General features: G+C 35.2%; 1 protein-coding gene across 6 annotated transcripts in view; it reads left to right on the forward strand.

Annotated features, from left to right (window-relative positions):
- Positions 1–15,738, forward strand: part of SMAP1 (small ArfGAP 1) — a 192,708-nt gene that overhangs the window by 99,710 nt on the left and 77,260 nt on the right. For 4 of the 6 annotated variants that reach the window (XM_023735874.1, XM_004381362.3, XM_023735876.1 and 1 more), the window contains 2 exons: positions 3,696–3,776; positions 8,657–8,737. In XM_023735874.1, the coding sequence (XP_023591642.1) occupies positions 3,696–3,776; positions 8,657–8,737 (162 nt within the window). The remainder of the gene's footprint in view (positions 1–3,695; positions 3,777–8,656; positions 8,738–15,738) is intronic. The other 2 variants (XM_023735875.1, XM_004381363.2) reach the window with 1 other exon arrangement.

Consider the following 15,738-nt stretch of genomic DNA (forward strand, 5'->3'; position numbering starts at 1 on the left):
ATAAAATCTCCCCTTGGAAAACCTGTCTGAGAATATCTTAAAGTGGATTCGAGGCAGTCTATTGCTAGTAGTTAACCCGTAATGTAATTTGATCATGTATTTTTTCAGTGTTCTGGAGTGCCAAATTTTATCATTACACCATTATTCTGTTAAAAAAGGGTGGTAGTAGCAAAAATTTTAAAAATTTTATCAAGAAAATAGTGTAATCTGTGTAATCTTTGAAAAGATAGAAGAACGTTTTGCCTGTGGCCTACTGGCAAGAACAGGCTAGAGAGTCGGAATCAGAAGGAGTTGTGTGTGGCTGGACAGCAGTGTGGCTGGTAGTTTCTTATGAGAGTGCTTATTGGAGGTGGTAAGAAGTGGATGGTCTTAAGCGATTTAGAAAGAAGACTCAGGAGTACCTAGTTTTACTTGCCTCTGGTTTTCTTTGTTTCTCTTTTCTCCTGCCCCCTTGTTTTTTCACTCCCTTATCTTCTCTGCCTCTATGCTCTGTAGCGTCTCTCACTTCCAGTTGTCGGTATGTTGGCCTCTCTTTCTTCATTCCTTGCTCACATATGTATCTTACTCTGCTCATTTACTTTACAAAATCAACTTTATTAAGTTATAATTTATAAAGCATAAAATGCAGACATTTTAAGGTACAGTTCAGTGAGTTTTGACAAATACATACACCTCTGTACCTACCACCACAGTCAAGATAAATAGAACCTTTCCATTTGTCCCAAAGATTCCTTTGTTTCCCTTTCTAATTAATCCCCACCCTTGGCCCAGACATCCACTGATTTTTTTTTTTTTTAAGTCTTTTTTTTATTGTTGTAAAAATACAGATAACACATTTGCCAGTTTAACATTTCTCAAGGGTACATTTCAGTGAGACCAATTATACCAGTTATATTATGCAGCCATCACCATAAACAGAAATTCACTGCTTCCTAAATGATGATTCTCTCCTTTCCCCCTCCCCCACACCCCTGGTAGCACTATTAAACGCTGATCTCTATACATTTGCCTACTCTTGAGTATTTAATATTAGTGAGATCACACAATATTTACCCTTTTGTGACTGATTTATTTCACTTAGCATAATGTTTTAAGGTTCATTCATGGTATCTGCATGTATTAGGATTTTGCTTCTCTTTGCGGATGCATAATATTCCATTGTATGTAAATACCACATTTTGTTTATCCATTCATCTGTTGATGGGCATTTGGGTTGTATCCACCTTTTGACTCTTGTGAATAGTACTGCAATGAACATTGATGTACATGTGTCTGTTTGCATTGCTCTCAAGTTTCTTGTGTATATACCTAAGAGTGGAATTGCTGGGTCATATGGTAGCTATATGTTTAACTTTTTGAGGAACTGCTAAAGTGTTTTTCATAGCAGCTGTACCATTTTGCATTCCCACCAGCAATGGATGAGGGTTCCATTTTCTCCATATCCTCGCCAATACTTGTTTTCTTGTCTTGTTTTATTTTTAATTATAGCCATCCTACTGGATGTGAAGTGATATCTCATTGTGGTTTTGATTTGGATTTCCCTAATGGCTAATGAAAGGAGCCCTTGTGGTGCAGTGGTTAAGCACATGGCTGCTAACTGAAAGGTTGGCGGTTTGAACCCGCAAGCCTCTCTGCAGGAGAAAGATGTGGCGGTCTGCTTCCATAAAGATTGTAGACTTGGAAACCCTATGGGACATTTCTACTGTGTCCTGTAGGGTCGCTGTGAGTTGGAATGGACTTGAGTTCAGCAGGTTTAATCGCTGATGATGTTGAACATCTTTTCATGTGCTTGTTGGCCATTTGAACATTCTGTTTGGTGAAATGTCTGTTCATGTCCTTTGCCCATTTTTTAATTGGGTTGTTAGTCTTTTTGTTACTGAGTTTTAAGAGTTCTTTATGTATGCTGGATATTAAACCCTTATTGGATAAATAGTTGCCAGATATTTTCTCCCATTCTGTAGGTTGCTTCTTCACTTTGTTGATAAAGTCCTTTGATGCACAAAAGTTTTCAATTTGATGAATTCCAATTTATATGTTTTGTCTTTTGCTACTCATGCTTTTGGTGTCAAATCTAGGAATCTGTTGTCAAAACAAGATCTTGAAACTTTACCCCTATGTTTTCTTCTAAGAATTTTATGATTTTCGTTCTCATATTAAAGCTTTTTTTTTGCATTAAAATTTTTAAAGTGATTTTTGTTGAAGAGTTTTATATTCCTGCTTCTGAATTTTAAGTGGCCATATCAGCTTATCATTTTCTCTAAAGGAGAACAAACACTTCTACAATGAATTATCTTTCTGATGTCTAAGGATTATTAACCCTTGTTGCCATTCCCCCTTATGTATTGTTATCTTCAGTGTTTATATGTTGGGCAAAGAAGATGTTATGGTACAGGTTATCATCTTTTTAAGTGATTTTGTTATGTGCTTTTTCTATACAAAGTGATAATTAAAAATCTCTAGCAAGTAAATATCTAATAGGACAAACCATCTTTGAAGTAAGGCTTTGAGGCACAGTTTTAACTTTTTTTAATGAAAGATCTAGATTTCCTTGTACATTTTGTTCTAAGCATAATTTCTATTAGTAGTTATTAAATGGCCAGCTTACCTACACAGTTAACAGAGCCAACTGCATGCAAGAAAAAAATTAACGTCTATAATCTTTGGTTGTGATTAAAAAATTAATGCCATAATTATTAAACAGATTGAATAAGGATTTGTCATCTCTCGTTGTTTTAACAGAACGTAATGGCCTATCTGTAATAGCAGCTTTTTAAAAATTCCTCATAGGCACTGTTGATTTGATGGGGCAATATAGAGATGTCAGTTTTATGGCTTCAAAGATCTACCACATATTTTGTAAACGTATTTCATTTATATTTTGGCAGTAGAGAGAGCAGGAAGATAATGCTTCCATTAAAGTGATCAACTATGCATGTAGAGATTGGGTATAAAGATGTGTGGAAAAGCTTTTAGATGAAACCCATTTTTCATGCGTAAATTGCATCTGCTGCATCTATAACTGTCTTATAATGCTTTGGGGGTGATTCAGCAAGTACAGCAGTGGAAATGATAGGTTTGTGTGCTGATCTTAAAGAAAGAAGTGTATAAATTGCTTTATAATAAGTGTGTCTGCTGCTCAGCTGTTATTTTGCATTAATCCACTTTTTTCTCTCTCAGCCTTTTTCTGTTTTCTTACATAGTTGATTAAAATTTTAATTAACTGTTACTATTTCAGCTGTTTTATTTTTCATTCTTAAAATAGTTATTTGTAAGTAAAAACAAACTCTTTTGTCCTCTTGCTATTTGGGACAGTGTATCTTTATGCTTTGAGGCATTAGTAGTCAGTATTAACATTGGCTGAAAGTAAACAATGAGAGAAGCTTACTTATTTTTCAAATACTTTAGGTATAAACTTTGAGTACTTTTAAAATTTTATATCCTAGTGAAATCCGTCTTAAATCAGTACATTATTCTGTGTAATAAATCCTTTTACTTTTAGAAATTTCACTTGAAATTTTAAAAAGATTACCTTCTGTCTTGATGAATTACTTTCCTTTTGGTAACGTGATTCTAAGCACTTCTGTATCTCAGAAATACACGGATTTTTGTTTCTTGCCTGTGCCTATCAATTTTGATTACATTCTTTTTGTGTTTTTTATTTTTCCTCTGGTGTCTTTTTCATCTGCTTTCTACAGATTTCCTCCTCTGATGCTCCTCTTCAGCCTTTGGTATCCTCTCCTTCTCTGCAAGCTGCTGTTGAGAAAAACAAATTGGAGGTATGGTAGTGTTTTAGCCAGCTGCATTATTCCTTTTGCAATGTGCCATAATTTGGTAGCGCTATAATACTTATTTATATGTCGAATGGCCTCCTGTATTAAATATGTTAAGTACATTTTCTAGAATATTTTCCTATGCCACAGGTAGGATTAAAGACTTTAATCTATATTTAGTTTTAGAATGGCTGATTTATTAATACAATAGGTATATCTGAACAGTTAAAAAGCAGTTAGTTTTTTTGTTTCCATTACTACCTTACATTTACAGAAACTTTTTTATTTCTGTGATTCTGTAATTAAAAGCATTTGAAGAAAGTTAATGTACCTTTTTTTTTTAAAATAACCATCATACAGATAAAATGTATGTAGTATGGAATCATGAGTTTCACATAATCAAATGATAATTGTTTAAATGTGTTTGGGGTAGGGTACTTAAAGTGCATGATATTACCATTATGTATTTTTAAAGTTATCCCTCCAAATGTTTGAGGGTTTTAATTTCCTTTGACTCTGTAGCTTTTTTTTTCTTTTGTTACACTGAATTTAAAGAGTCATTTTTTTTTTAAATTTGTGCTTTAAGTGAAAGTTTACAGTTCAAGTCAGTTTCTCATACAAAAGTTTATACACACATTGCTATGTGACCCTAGCTGCTTTCCCTATAGTATGACAGCACATTCCTCCTTTTTACCCCGGATTTCCCATGTCCATTCAACCAGCTCTTGTCCCTTTTTGCCTTCTCATCTCGCCTCCAGACAGGAACTGCCCATTTAGTCTCGTATCTACTTGAGCACACTCTTCACGAGTATCATTTCATGTCCCATAGTCTAGTCTAATCTTTGTCTAAAGAGTTAGCTCTGGGAATGGTTTCAGTTCTTGGCTAACAAAGAGTCCGGGAGCCATGTCTTCCAGGGTCCCTCCAGTCTCAGTCAACCTATTAAGTCTGGTCTTTTTACTAGAATTTAAGTTCTGCACCCCATTTTCCTTCCTGCTCCATCAGAGACTCTCTGTTGTGTTTCCTGTCAGGGCGGTCATTGGTAGTAGCCAGGCACCATCTAGTTCTTCTGGTCTCAGGCTGATGGAGTCTCTGGTTTATGTGGCCCTTTCTGTCTGTTGGGCTAATATTTTCCTTGTGTCTTTGGTGTTCTTAGTTCTCCTTTGCTCTAGGTGGGTTGGGACAAATTAATGTGTCTTCTATGGCTGCTCACTAGCTTTTAAGACCCCAGAGGCCACTCACCAAAGTGGGATGCAGAACGTTTTCTTAATAAACTTTGTTATGCCAGTAGACCTAGATGTCCCCTGAAACCATGGTCCCCAGACCCCTACCCCTGCTACTTTGTCCCTCGAAGTGTTTGATTGTATTCAGGAAACTTCTTAGCTTTTGGTTTAGTCCCGTTGTGCTGACTTCCCCTGTAGTGTGTGTTGTCCTTCCCTTCACCGAAGATAATTCTTACCTACTATCTAGTAAGAGGCATTCTTTTAACTAACATTTTTTCAGTGCCTACTCTTGATAAATGGTGTGCTAGTTTGGTTCTCACGGTACTCTTTGATCTTTCAGCAACTTTTGATTCTATAGGTGGGAGTCATCTGTGGATCAAACTGCATGGCCTGAGTTTAGGTCCCATGCTATTCATGTTACCTTAAACCCTGTGTCATAATACCACTGCCAGAATCAGAACTAATGACACCCCCATTTGGACAGCTGAAATTCCAGTGTAAAAAGAGCATTGGATCATGCTCTTCCTTTATTAAAAATGGCTAAGTAATTTGTTTTATTTTTGGTGATTTAATGTATGCCCAGCAGTCATAGCGATTAGGAAGACAAGCTTCTTCCCCACTGTCATGACAGTGACTTCTTGAGAAATAACTAATAGCTCTGAAAGGTTATGGAGCAACTCATCCCCAACATATTAGTGAGAATGTTCAATTACATTGCTTTCCTCACCAAACCTTATTAATGATATTTAGAAAACATTTTATAATATAGAAAGGATTTTTACACGTCACATATATTCTTCACTTATAAAGTGGGAGATAATATTACCTACCTCATAAACCTCATAAACTTGTTTTATCAAGACAGTGCCTGCAAGTAGTAAAAGTTCCATAAATACTAGTGCTGTTGTAAGGAAGAAAACAGTAAGACACAGTAAGTTGATAGTCTGGATTGTATAGTCCCTCAGACCTACTACTGATGAGTTGTGTTGCTTTGGTTATGCCTTTCCTAAGATACTGTTCCTTCATGTATAAAATGACAGTAATGACATATTTATTTCAAAGAGTTGTTATAAGGATTAAGTTAGTAAGGTATTTTGGTAAATATCACAGTGCCTGGCCTGTAAGAAGCACTTAATAAGTGGTAGCTGTGTTTTGGAAATGAAGGTTTTGATTTGGGGAATGGTTGAGTCACAGTAGGTAATGCTGTCAAGTTGGTTCTGACTCATATTAACTCTATAGGAACAGAGTAGGACTGCCCCATAGGGTTTCCAAGGAGCAGCTGGTGGATTTGAACTGCTGACCTTTTGGTTAGCAGCCGTAGCTCTTAAGCCACCAAGGCTCCAGGTAATGTCTAGTCCTCCTTAAAAGGTTGCATCTTCCTTATTTCTGGTGTGAAGTCCAAGGACTCTTAAGTGAAGCCCATATCCAGGCATTGAGCAGATTTAAAAATCTATTTTGGGAAATATACCCAACTTTCTAGTTTTCTCGCTGTGTTAGACTATGTTAGTATTCTTAATGTTCATAGCAAAATGCCAGTTTTGACACATGGTCATCTGGTAGTGAAAGCGTATAGATCACTCTTCAGTTTTTTAGCACTTCAAACATTCAGAAAGTTCAATTTTTTTGTCGACTTTTATCCTATTCCTGAAAAGCATTATTGAAACAGATGGTTTTAGAGAACGTTAGTCTAAGGGAGCCTTGGATATAAACTCTGTCTGGATTCTGGAAGTTCTTGTATCCTTCTATTACCAAAAAACAATATAACTACACTGTTAGCTTAACCTCCTTACAAAAGCTTTCACTGATTTGTGAATTACTGTTACACTCATTGCTTTTTATTAAGGGTTAGTAAAAGAAAGGTTAATAAAAGAAATGCTTTTAAATTTTTTCTGCTATTCTTAAAATTGCAGTTGTTATTATTTATTCATGCCATGTATTAATAGATCTTTGCTATGAAATCGTTTTAGAATTTGGAATCGGGACCAAGGTTTTTCCTTCCTCTTTTTTTTTTTTTTTTTTTTTTTTTTAAACCAGTCAACAAATAATAAAATTTTAATGTCTTGGATTTGGGTAGTGCTTTACAGTTTGCAGAGTTCTTTTTTTTTTGAGGTTTTTAGTTCCTTTTGTATTTTGTTTTTAATACAGCAATGCACATAAAACAAATGTCTAGTTTAATGACAGATTATAGAATAAACACCATATCACCAGTGTTGAAATTGAACATCATCAGCACCTTAGAAGCTCCTCGTAGGACTTAACCCAGTTTATCAGTAACCCCATCCCATAGCAAACATCCTGATATTTATCGTCAACACTTCTTTACTTTTCTTCGTAGTTTTATACTAATATACGTGCCCCCAAACCACATAGTTTTGGCTGTTTTTGAACTGTGTATGAATGGTTTTGCAAAGCCTTTTGGCCTATTAATTATAGGTATTATCTTTCCTGGGCCCTGGTGGTGCAGTGGTTAAGAGCTATGGCTGCTAACCAAAAGTTCAGCGGCTCAAATCCACCAGCTGCTCCTTGGAAACCCTATGGGGGCAGTTCAGCTCTGTCCTATAGGGTTGCTATAAGTTGGAATCGACTTGATGGCAATGGGGTTTTTTTTGTTGTTGGTGGTTTGGTTTATAAACAACAAAAATTCTACTCAGAGAGAGGTTGTATCCAATACTGTTTTAAAGGCACATGTGCAAACGCAACCTTTAGGTATTTTGAGTAATTTCTGTGGATTTATCATGCTGCTTTTTCTAGGCTGATTAGTTTTATCTTTTACTGTTTGCAACCAAGAAACAAAGGACTAGGTCAATGCTCAGTTGCAGTAGTTATCAAGTTCTAGATTTCTAGTCCTCTCTTCCCACTAAATGGCTGATGAATATTCTTTGTTCGTCTTTATTTCATTTTCCTTTTTTTGACATTTTTGAGGCCTTTTAAAGTTAAATTTTTAATATTAGTATATCCTCTCTCTTCTTTTGGGAAGTAGGCAGGATGGAAATTGTGAATATTATAATACCGTTATAGTTTATCTTGACTGCTATAGCTTTTAAGTATACTAGTTAACTGGTTCTGGTCCCCAAGAACTATTTTCAACATTTTTTTCCTGAGAAAGTTATTATACTTGCCCTTTTTCCATTGAAATGGACTGAAAAAGTATTTGGTGATGTTTTTAAAATTTAAAAGTGATTTTATACTTCTTCCCCTATGTTTACGTGTTATAATCTCTTCTTTATCCATGTGATAAGGAATTTTGTTCCATCAGTTACTTTATTTTTCCTTCTTATTTAAAATTCAACTTTATGGTTGTTATTAGGAAGCCTAACCTTATATAAGGATGTAGTAAGAATTTATTGAATGGAGGTCTCATTTATTTAAGATAAACAAACACAAAACAAACCCTAAATGTACAAGAAGTTCTAAATTGTCTTACTTTGTGTTAATCTTTTTTTTTAACGAAGTGATATTCTCTATTGTGTCATCAACATGTAACCTCAATGAAAGTATTAATTTGCTATATTTAGTTTTATATTTCTGTATCACCTAGATATTGTCATCATTGAATATTTCCCTCTTTCTCAAATGATGATTCAAACTAATAAAATAAAAAATGTGTTAAAAGTTGACATTTTTGAAATGTAAGCTTACTGTCAAAACTTTGGATTGTGTTTTAGAAAGAAAAGGAAAAAAAAAAGGAAGAGAAAAAGAGAGAAAAGGAGCCAGAAAAGCCTGCAAAACCTCTTACAACTGAAAAGGTAAAATTCCTTTTTTTTTTAAACCTATAAAGATTGCCGTCTTATTTGTATACTTATGTATAGACTTTCCAGATGTTCATGATATGCAAATAATCATTCAACAAGTGTTATTGAGTGAATATCGTGTGCTAAGCTTGTCCTTCTAGCTGTCCTATATGATTTGTAATCAGTTATTTATATGTGCGTATAGATCATGTCAAGTTCCTCTAGGGCAAGTACTCTTACTAATGACATAAGAGATGGTGTTTTTAGTTCCCATGTATTTAGTCTCATCAGGGAGATAAATCGTGTCAATAAGGTAACTCTTATCAGGTAACTCACTGGGACAAAATAAGAGTGGTACAATTAAATTGAAGTGGAAGTTTAGAGAATGAAGAGAACACACCTAGAAGGGGCCTTGAGAAAAGACTCCATACCGAACATTAGCATTTGCGTTAAGTCTTGAAGTGTAGGTAGGATTAAGGTGGAGGCAGGAATACATCAGTTGAAGAGAACAGCCTGAGGACAGGCATGGAAACTGGGAAAAGACAAAGTATGTTTAGAAAAATATTAAGTAATGCAGTTGGAAGAAAAGTGTATGTCTATGTATAGAAAATAGTGAAAAATAATACCAGGATGGTAGATTGAGCTCAGCTTCTAGAGTATCTTAAATTCCAAGTTGAAGTGTTTATTTTTTGGGGAGGAAAGACTGTAGGCAGCATTTTAAAGTTTCTAAAGCAGGTGGTGTACCTAACTCAGAAGGATACTTTTAGAAGATTAATTTGGCAGTGACGTGCAGGATAGTTGTGAGGAGGCAGACTTGTGGTAGGAAGAACAGTTATGCTTTTCTGATGGAATTGGCTATATAATTATGGTGACTTGACTTTGAGTGCATTTCGTCATACTAGCATGGTAAGGGAGTTTTCTGTAAAGGGAATATCCTTGATTTTAGTTGTTGAAATTTTTAAAAATCAGCTTTATTAAGGTATAAATTACATACTACAAAGTGCATCCATTTAAAGTGTACAGTGGAAATATACACACTGGTTCTTTCTCTGTCATTTATTGAAGCTGTCTCTGCCTTCAAAAAGTTACAGACTTTCAACACTTACGATATACCACTTATCCTAAGATGCCCCAATCCTTAGTGGAACAGTCAACACTATCTACCATCTGACCCTTCACCTGCCTTGCTGCATTCTCCCTTCATCCTTCACACCAGCCATACTTGTCTACTGTTACCTAAACTCACTTTCTATTCCCCTTTTCATCCCTCTGCTTACTAAATTACTTTTCCAAGAATGTCCTTTCCTCTCCCCATCTTACCTAAAGCTTACTTATTCTTCCTTTTCTATGAAGTCCCTCTAAACATGTCAACTGGATTTGCTTTCTCCCTTCTTCAGAATTCTGGTGACAGTGCCACACATTTGATTTTATTATTTCTTCCTTGTATTATTGTTTAATTGTATTGTTAGATAAGTTTCCTTATCTAACATAGACACACCAGTGTTTTGTTTCATAAGATTATTACATCAATCAGGTGGGAGCCAAGTCTTATATTTCTTTGTATCTTTACCAGTTTCTTGCGTGTAGTAGATGCTTAGGATAAATACATGTAGATCGATCAATTCGTTGATGTTTTTCATCTCATAATTCCTGTTCGTGTCTTGATTCCAAAGTCCTGCAGAAATATTAATAAACTGCTGTCTATTAATAGGCAATATTTTAAATACCAAAGACTGTAAGACTATCTTACTTTGTGGAATTCTTTGAAATTTTTCCCTGAAATACTTTTCAGTTAAAGTTAGTTTCTTTGAATATCACTGCTATTTGTCATTGCTGTAGTAGTAGATTACTGAATTAAATTCTTACCTCTCACCAATTTAAATTTAGATGTTAAATATTTTAATAGTTTTCAAAAGAAGCGATTAAATTGGTGCTTATAACCTGATGACAAATAGCTTTAATTCTCCTCTGAAAACTTTCTTTTTAGCGTGAATCAGTAAGAAGCTAAAAGTAAAATCTCTCACAGTTTTCTTGTTTGATTACAGAGGAATTTAAAATCATTACTAGGTTTTATCTTTTTCCAAAAATTGACAGTTTCAAAAATAAGGAGTTTATATAATGCCTTATTGTTGTATTTGGTAAGATATAAAACTGAACCACTTTGAAAACGTCATATATTTATTTCCTCTCTTTAAAAGAAAATGTATTTCACCATTAAAATAGTCAGGATTTGATGTGGTGACCTTGTATGTTTTGTAGCCTTGCATGTAAATGCCTGCCTTTTGTTCCCTGCTGTGAAAATGGGCCACAACAGTAACCTCCTGAGTCTCTGGACCTGGAGCCTGAGAAAAGCAGTTGAAGGTGTGTGAACAGTGAGGAATCTAGCACTTTTCCTATACTGTTTTCTTACAGTACATAGATTTTATCAAACCCAGTTCACACCTCATCAGTTATTCTTGCTCATCTTGTGGAGGTTTAGGACTCGTACTGCTGAAGGTGGAGGCCTTGCTGAGAGAAAAATCACATAGAGGCTAAAACTTAAGTTCCTTTCTTAATTGTGTGGTCAGGATAGTACAGAATGTATAAGAAGGAAAATACATTTAAAAAGTATCACAATGGGGAAACAATGGAAGACAAATAGCACAAATAAAGAAGTTTTACATCTTTTTCTTTATGTTCTCCTTGAACTGATATTTTCAGTGGGCATGTATAATCTATAAAGGAGAAATTAGTAGTAATAGTAGTGAAAATATTAGCAATATTAATCATCGTAGTCAGAATAGTTTCATGATCATAAATAAATTTTGGTTAGCAGCCGATCGCTTAACCAATGCGCCATCAGGGGTCCCTAATAGATAATAATTGAGATTATTGATGATCTTCTATGTGTCAGGAGCTGTGGTAGGTGTTTTACATACATGGCCTTTTTGTTTTTCAGTTTTACATTTTAAATTATGGCATATTTAGAAAAAGTATGTACACCTTTTATGTACAGTTGTACATATATGGTTTATATGTAAAGTGACCACCCATGTTACCACTACCTAGGTCATGAAGTAGAACATGGCCAGCACCCTAGAAACTCTCCCCTCATAACCCTTCCCAATTAAAAATCACTCCCTTCTCCCATAGATAATCTTTTCCTTGTATTTAAAATATACCCCTACCATCAAGGTTACTTCACATCCTCCACAGAACATAGCATTGTCAGAAATTTTAATATTTGCAGTTTGGTGGATATGTTATGGTCTCTTACTATATTTCTTCCTTTCTTTTTTTAATTACACTCTAGGTTTACAGAGCATATTAGTTTTCCATTCGATAATAGTTTATACACAAATTGTTCTGTGACATTGGTTGACGTTGAGTTGATTCTGACTCATAGTAATGCTATGAGGCAGAGTAGAACCGCCCCATTGGGTTTCCAAGGAGCGCCCGGTGGATTCGAACTGCCGACCTTTTGGTGGTTAGTAGCCTGACACTTAGCCACTATGCCACCAGCGTTTCCCTGTCCCCATTACCACCCTGAGTTCCCCATTTCCATTTGTCCAGTTTTTCTGCCGTCTCATCTTTGCTTTTGGGATGATGTTGCCCTTTTGTTCTCATATAGATGATTGTTCTAAGGAGCACTTTCTCCTCATGAGTGTTGTTTAGTTTATAGGACTCTTATTTAGCTGAAAGGTGATTCTGGGAATGACTTCAGTTCGAAGTTAGAAGGGTGCCCAAGGGCCACCGTCTTGGGGGTTCCTCTGGTAAATCTAGTCTTTAATATGAATTGAATTTTGTTCTACGTTTTTTTCCCGCTCTAACTGGGACTTTCTATTGTGATCCTGGTCAGAGCAGTCAGTAGCTGGGCACTATCTAGTTCTTGTCTCAGGCTAGTGGAGGCTTGGGTTCCTGTGGTCCATTAATTCATTGGACTAGTTCTTTCCTTGAGTCTTTGGTTTTCTTTACTCTCTTTTGCTCTGGACGGAAAGAGACCAAAAGTTGTATCTCAGATGGCCACTTGCAAGCTTTTAAGACACCAGATGCTACTCACCAAAGTAGAATGTGAGACATTCTTTATGAACTGTGTTATGCCAGTTGAACTAGATGTTCCTCGATACTATGGTCCTTAGCCTTCAAGCCCAGTAACTCAGTCCCACGAGGTGCTTGGTTATGTCTAGGATATTTCCATGACTGTGCTCCCTGTGTGCTCTATTATATATATGAATATACATGCAGCACTTGCAAATATGTATGTAGAATATTCACAGCCAAACCTATATATGCACGTGGGCATACTACCATATGCCCTCCCACATCTATCCTCCCATATCTACTTAGGTATCTACTCATAAATTATTGTTTATTACTGTTGTTGCAGGATTATACATGTTACAGTATTTACCATTGTTGCCTTTTATTCTTCCATACCTCTCAGTGTCTCATGATATTTCTGATAGTCATTTCCTTGATTACTAGTGAGCCTGAGCACCTTTTCATATGTTTATTGCCCATATGGATTTCCTTTTTTGGAGTCCTGGTTGAGGTCTTTTGCCTATTTTTCTATTGGATTTCTGCCTTTTCCTCATTGATTTGTAGCAATCCAGGTATATATAGTGGATACTAGGCCTTTTTCAGTTATGTGTTTGCAAATATCTTATTTCTGTGGCTTTATTGTGACTAATTTTATTGCTCTCTTTCTTTATGGTTTGTGAATTGGTGATAAAGGGCATCTTTGTCTTATTCTTGACATCATAGGGTAAGCTTTCAATGCTTCACCTGCATGTATTATTTTTAATCCTCACAAAAACAAGGAAACAAGTTTGTTTTTGTTGGTCCTATTTTATAAATGAGGGAACTATGATTCAGAGAGAATATATGATTTGCCTAATGTTAGCTAGTTTCGTTGGAGAATTTATGGAGTTTGGGTTGGAAAGGTAAGGATTTTATTATTTTTAAGGCAGCACAGATGAAACTCCATCTCACGTTTCCTTGTGTGTTTAATTTTGTTTTTAAAAGCATAATGCTTGGTAGAGATTATTCTAGAACACATTTTCTATTCCACTTATTTCCACCACTAATTAAAGCCATCAATATAGTTGTTGACACATAGTAATGACTTAATAAATGGTTACTTAAAAAATATTTATTTTGGGGTTGAAAGAAACGTTACTACTCTAGTCCAAATTCCCTATTTTATAAAAAAGTAAACTGAATCCCAGAAGGACCCCGAGTTACTAAGAAGTGACTTGTTTAGTTGCTAGCAGCTCAGGCATATGAACCCAGGTCTTCTGTTTCAATTCTAGTTTTGTGGTTTTTGTTACTTGTTATTTTGTTGATGTAAGTGTTTTTTGATTTGAAATGTATATTGTCAGGTTCCTTTCTTGTTGCAATTTTTAGTCCTATTGTACATTCTATGTCATTATATAATGAACTGTCCAGGTTTCTCTTAAAAGAACTCTGTTTATATACAGTCCCATCCCATACTATTTTAACTAATGAATTAAGTCATACTGATTTGTTAGCTTCTAGTTAGTGACTTCTTCCTTCTTTGATTAAATTTTTCATTGAACAGTCTACTAGTTTTGCTTTAATTGTATTCCCCACCCCGCTTTCTATTGTAGTGAAAACATACACACCAAAACATCTGCCAACACAACAGCTTCCACATTTACTTACAGTTCAATATATTGATTATGTTTTTCATGTTGTCCCACCATTATTGCTATCCTCATCCAAAATATTCTGCCATCATTAACATAAACTCAATGCTTCCTAAACAAAAACTCTCCCTTTCCTCTTTCACCCTTGGTAATCATTAATAATCTTTGGTTTCTGTATATTTGCTTCTTTCATATAAGTGAAATCATACAGTGTTTGTACTTCTGCAACTGACTTATTTTGCTCAGCATAATGTTTTGAAGGTTCATCCATGTTGTGGCGTATATCAGGACTGCATTTTTCTTTATGGGTGAGTAATATTCTATTGTATGTTTATACATTTTGTTTAGCCATTCATCTATTAAAGGACATTTCAGTTGTTTCCACTGTTTGGCTATTGTGAAAAGTGCTGTAATGAACATTGGTGTACAGGTTTCTGTTTGTGTTCCTACCTTATTTCTTCTGGGTATATACCTAGGTTTGGGATTGCTGGGTTATACGGTAATTCTGTATTCAACTTTTTGAGGAACTGCCAAACAGTTTTCCACAGTGGCTGCACCTTTTTACATTCCCACCAGCAGTGGATGAGGCTTCCAGTGTCTCCACAACCTTGTCAATACTTGTTGTTTTCTGTTTTTTTGATAAAGGGTCTGGTGATAATCTCATTGTGATTTTGATTTACATCCTCCTATGGCTAATGATGTTGAACATCTTTTTATGTGCTTATTGTCTGTTTGAATATCCTCTTTGGCGAATTGTCTATTCAAGTCCTTTGCTCATTTTTTGATTGGGTTGTTTGTCTTATTGTTGTTAAGTTGTATTTTGTTTTTACTTAAATCTCGCTGGGGTTTGCATTTTCTGGTGTGGTAGCTTGTATTACTAATGAGGTCAGTAGGAGCCACATTTACTTTCTTTTCTGGGAAGAAGAAAGGTAAAAAAAATTACAGGAAGGAAAGTAGAAAAGCAGTGATGCTGTGGGAGAGAGGAAGGCCTCTAATTTTGATAATACTACCATCAAAAGGTTTACTTTAAGATAATGATAAATATTTGAATCTTTAAGAAGATGATGTAGATGAATAATAATTTTTTAAAACTAGTTGGGAAAGAAACAAAAACAACCCACAAACTTGCTTTTTTGAACCATTTTTTAGGTTGATAAAATTTAAAAAGTACATTTTTATTTGATAAATATAAGCAGAAGGTACAGTTGTAAATCTGTTGAATCTCAAATTTCAGTGCCACCATGCAAAAGTAAGCAACCTATTGAAAATTGCATAAACTGTTCTTAGTAATCCATTAAAGTTAACTGGCTCGTTGCCAGATAGCATATTGATAGGTTATGTTGTTTGCAATGTGACAGAGAAATTTAC

Source organism: Trichechus manatus, unplaced genomic scaffold (assembly GCF_000243295.1).
Source record: "Trichechus manatus latirostris isolate Lorelei unplaced genomic scaffold, TriManLat1.0 scaffold00083, whole genome shotgun sequence".
Lineage (NCBI taxonomy): Eukaryota > Metazoa > Chordata > Mammalia > Sirenia > Trichechidae > Trichechus > Trichechus manatus.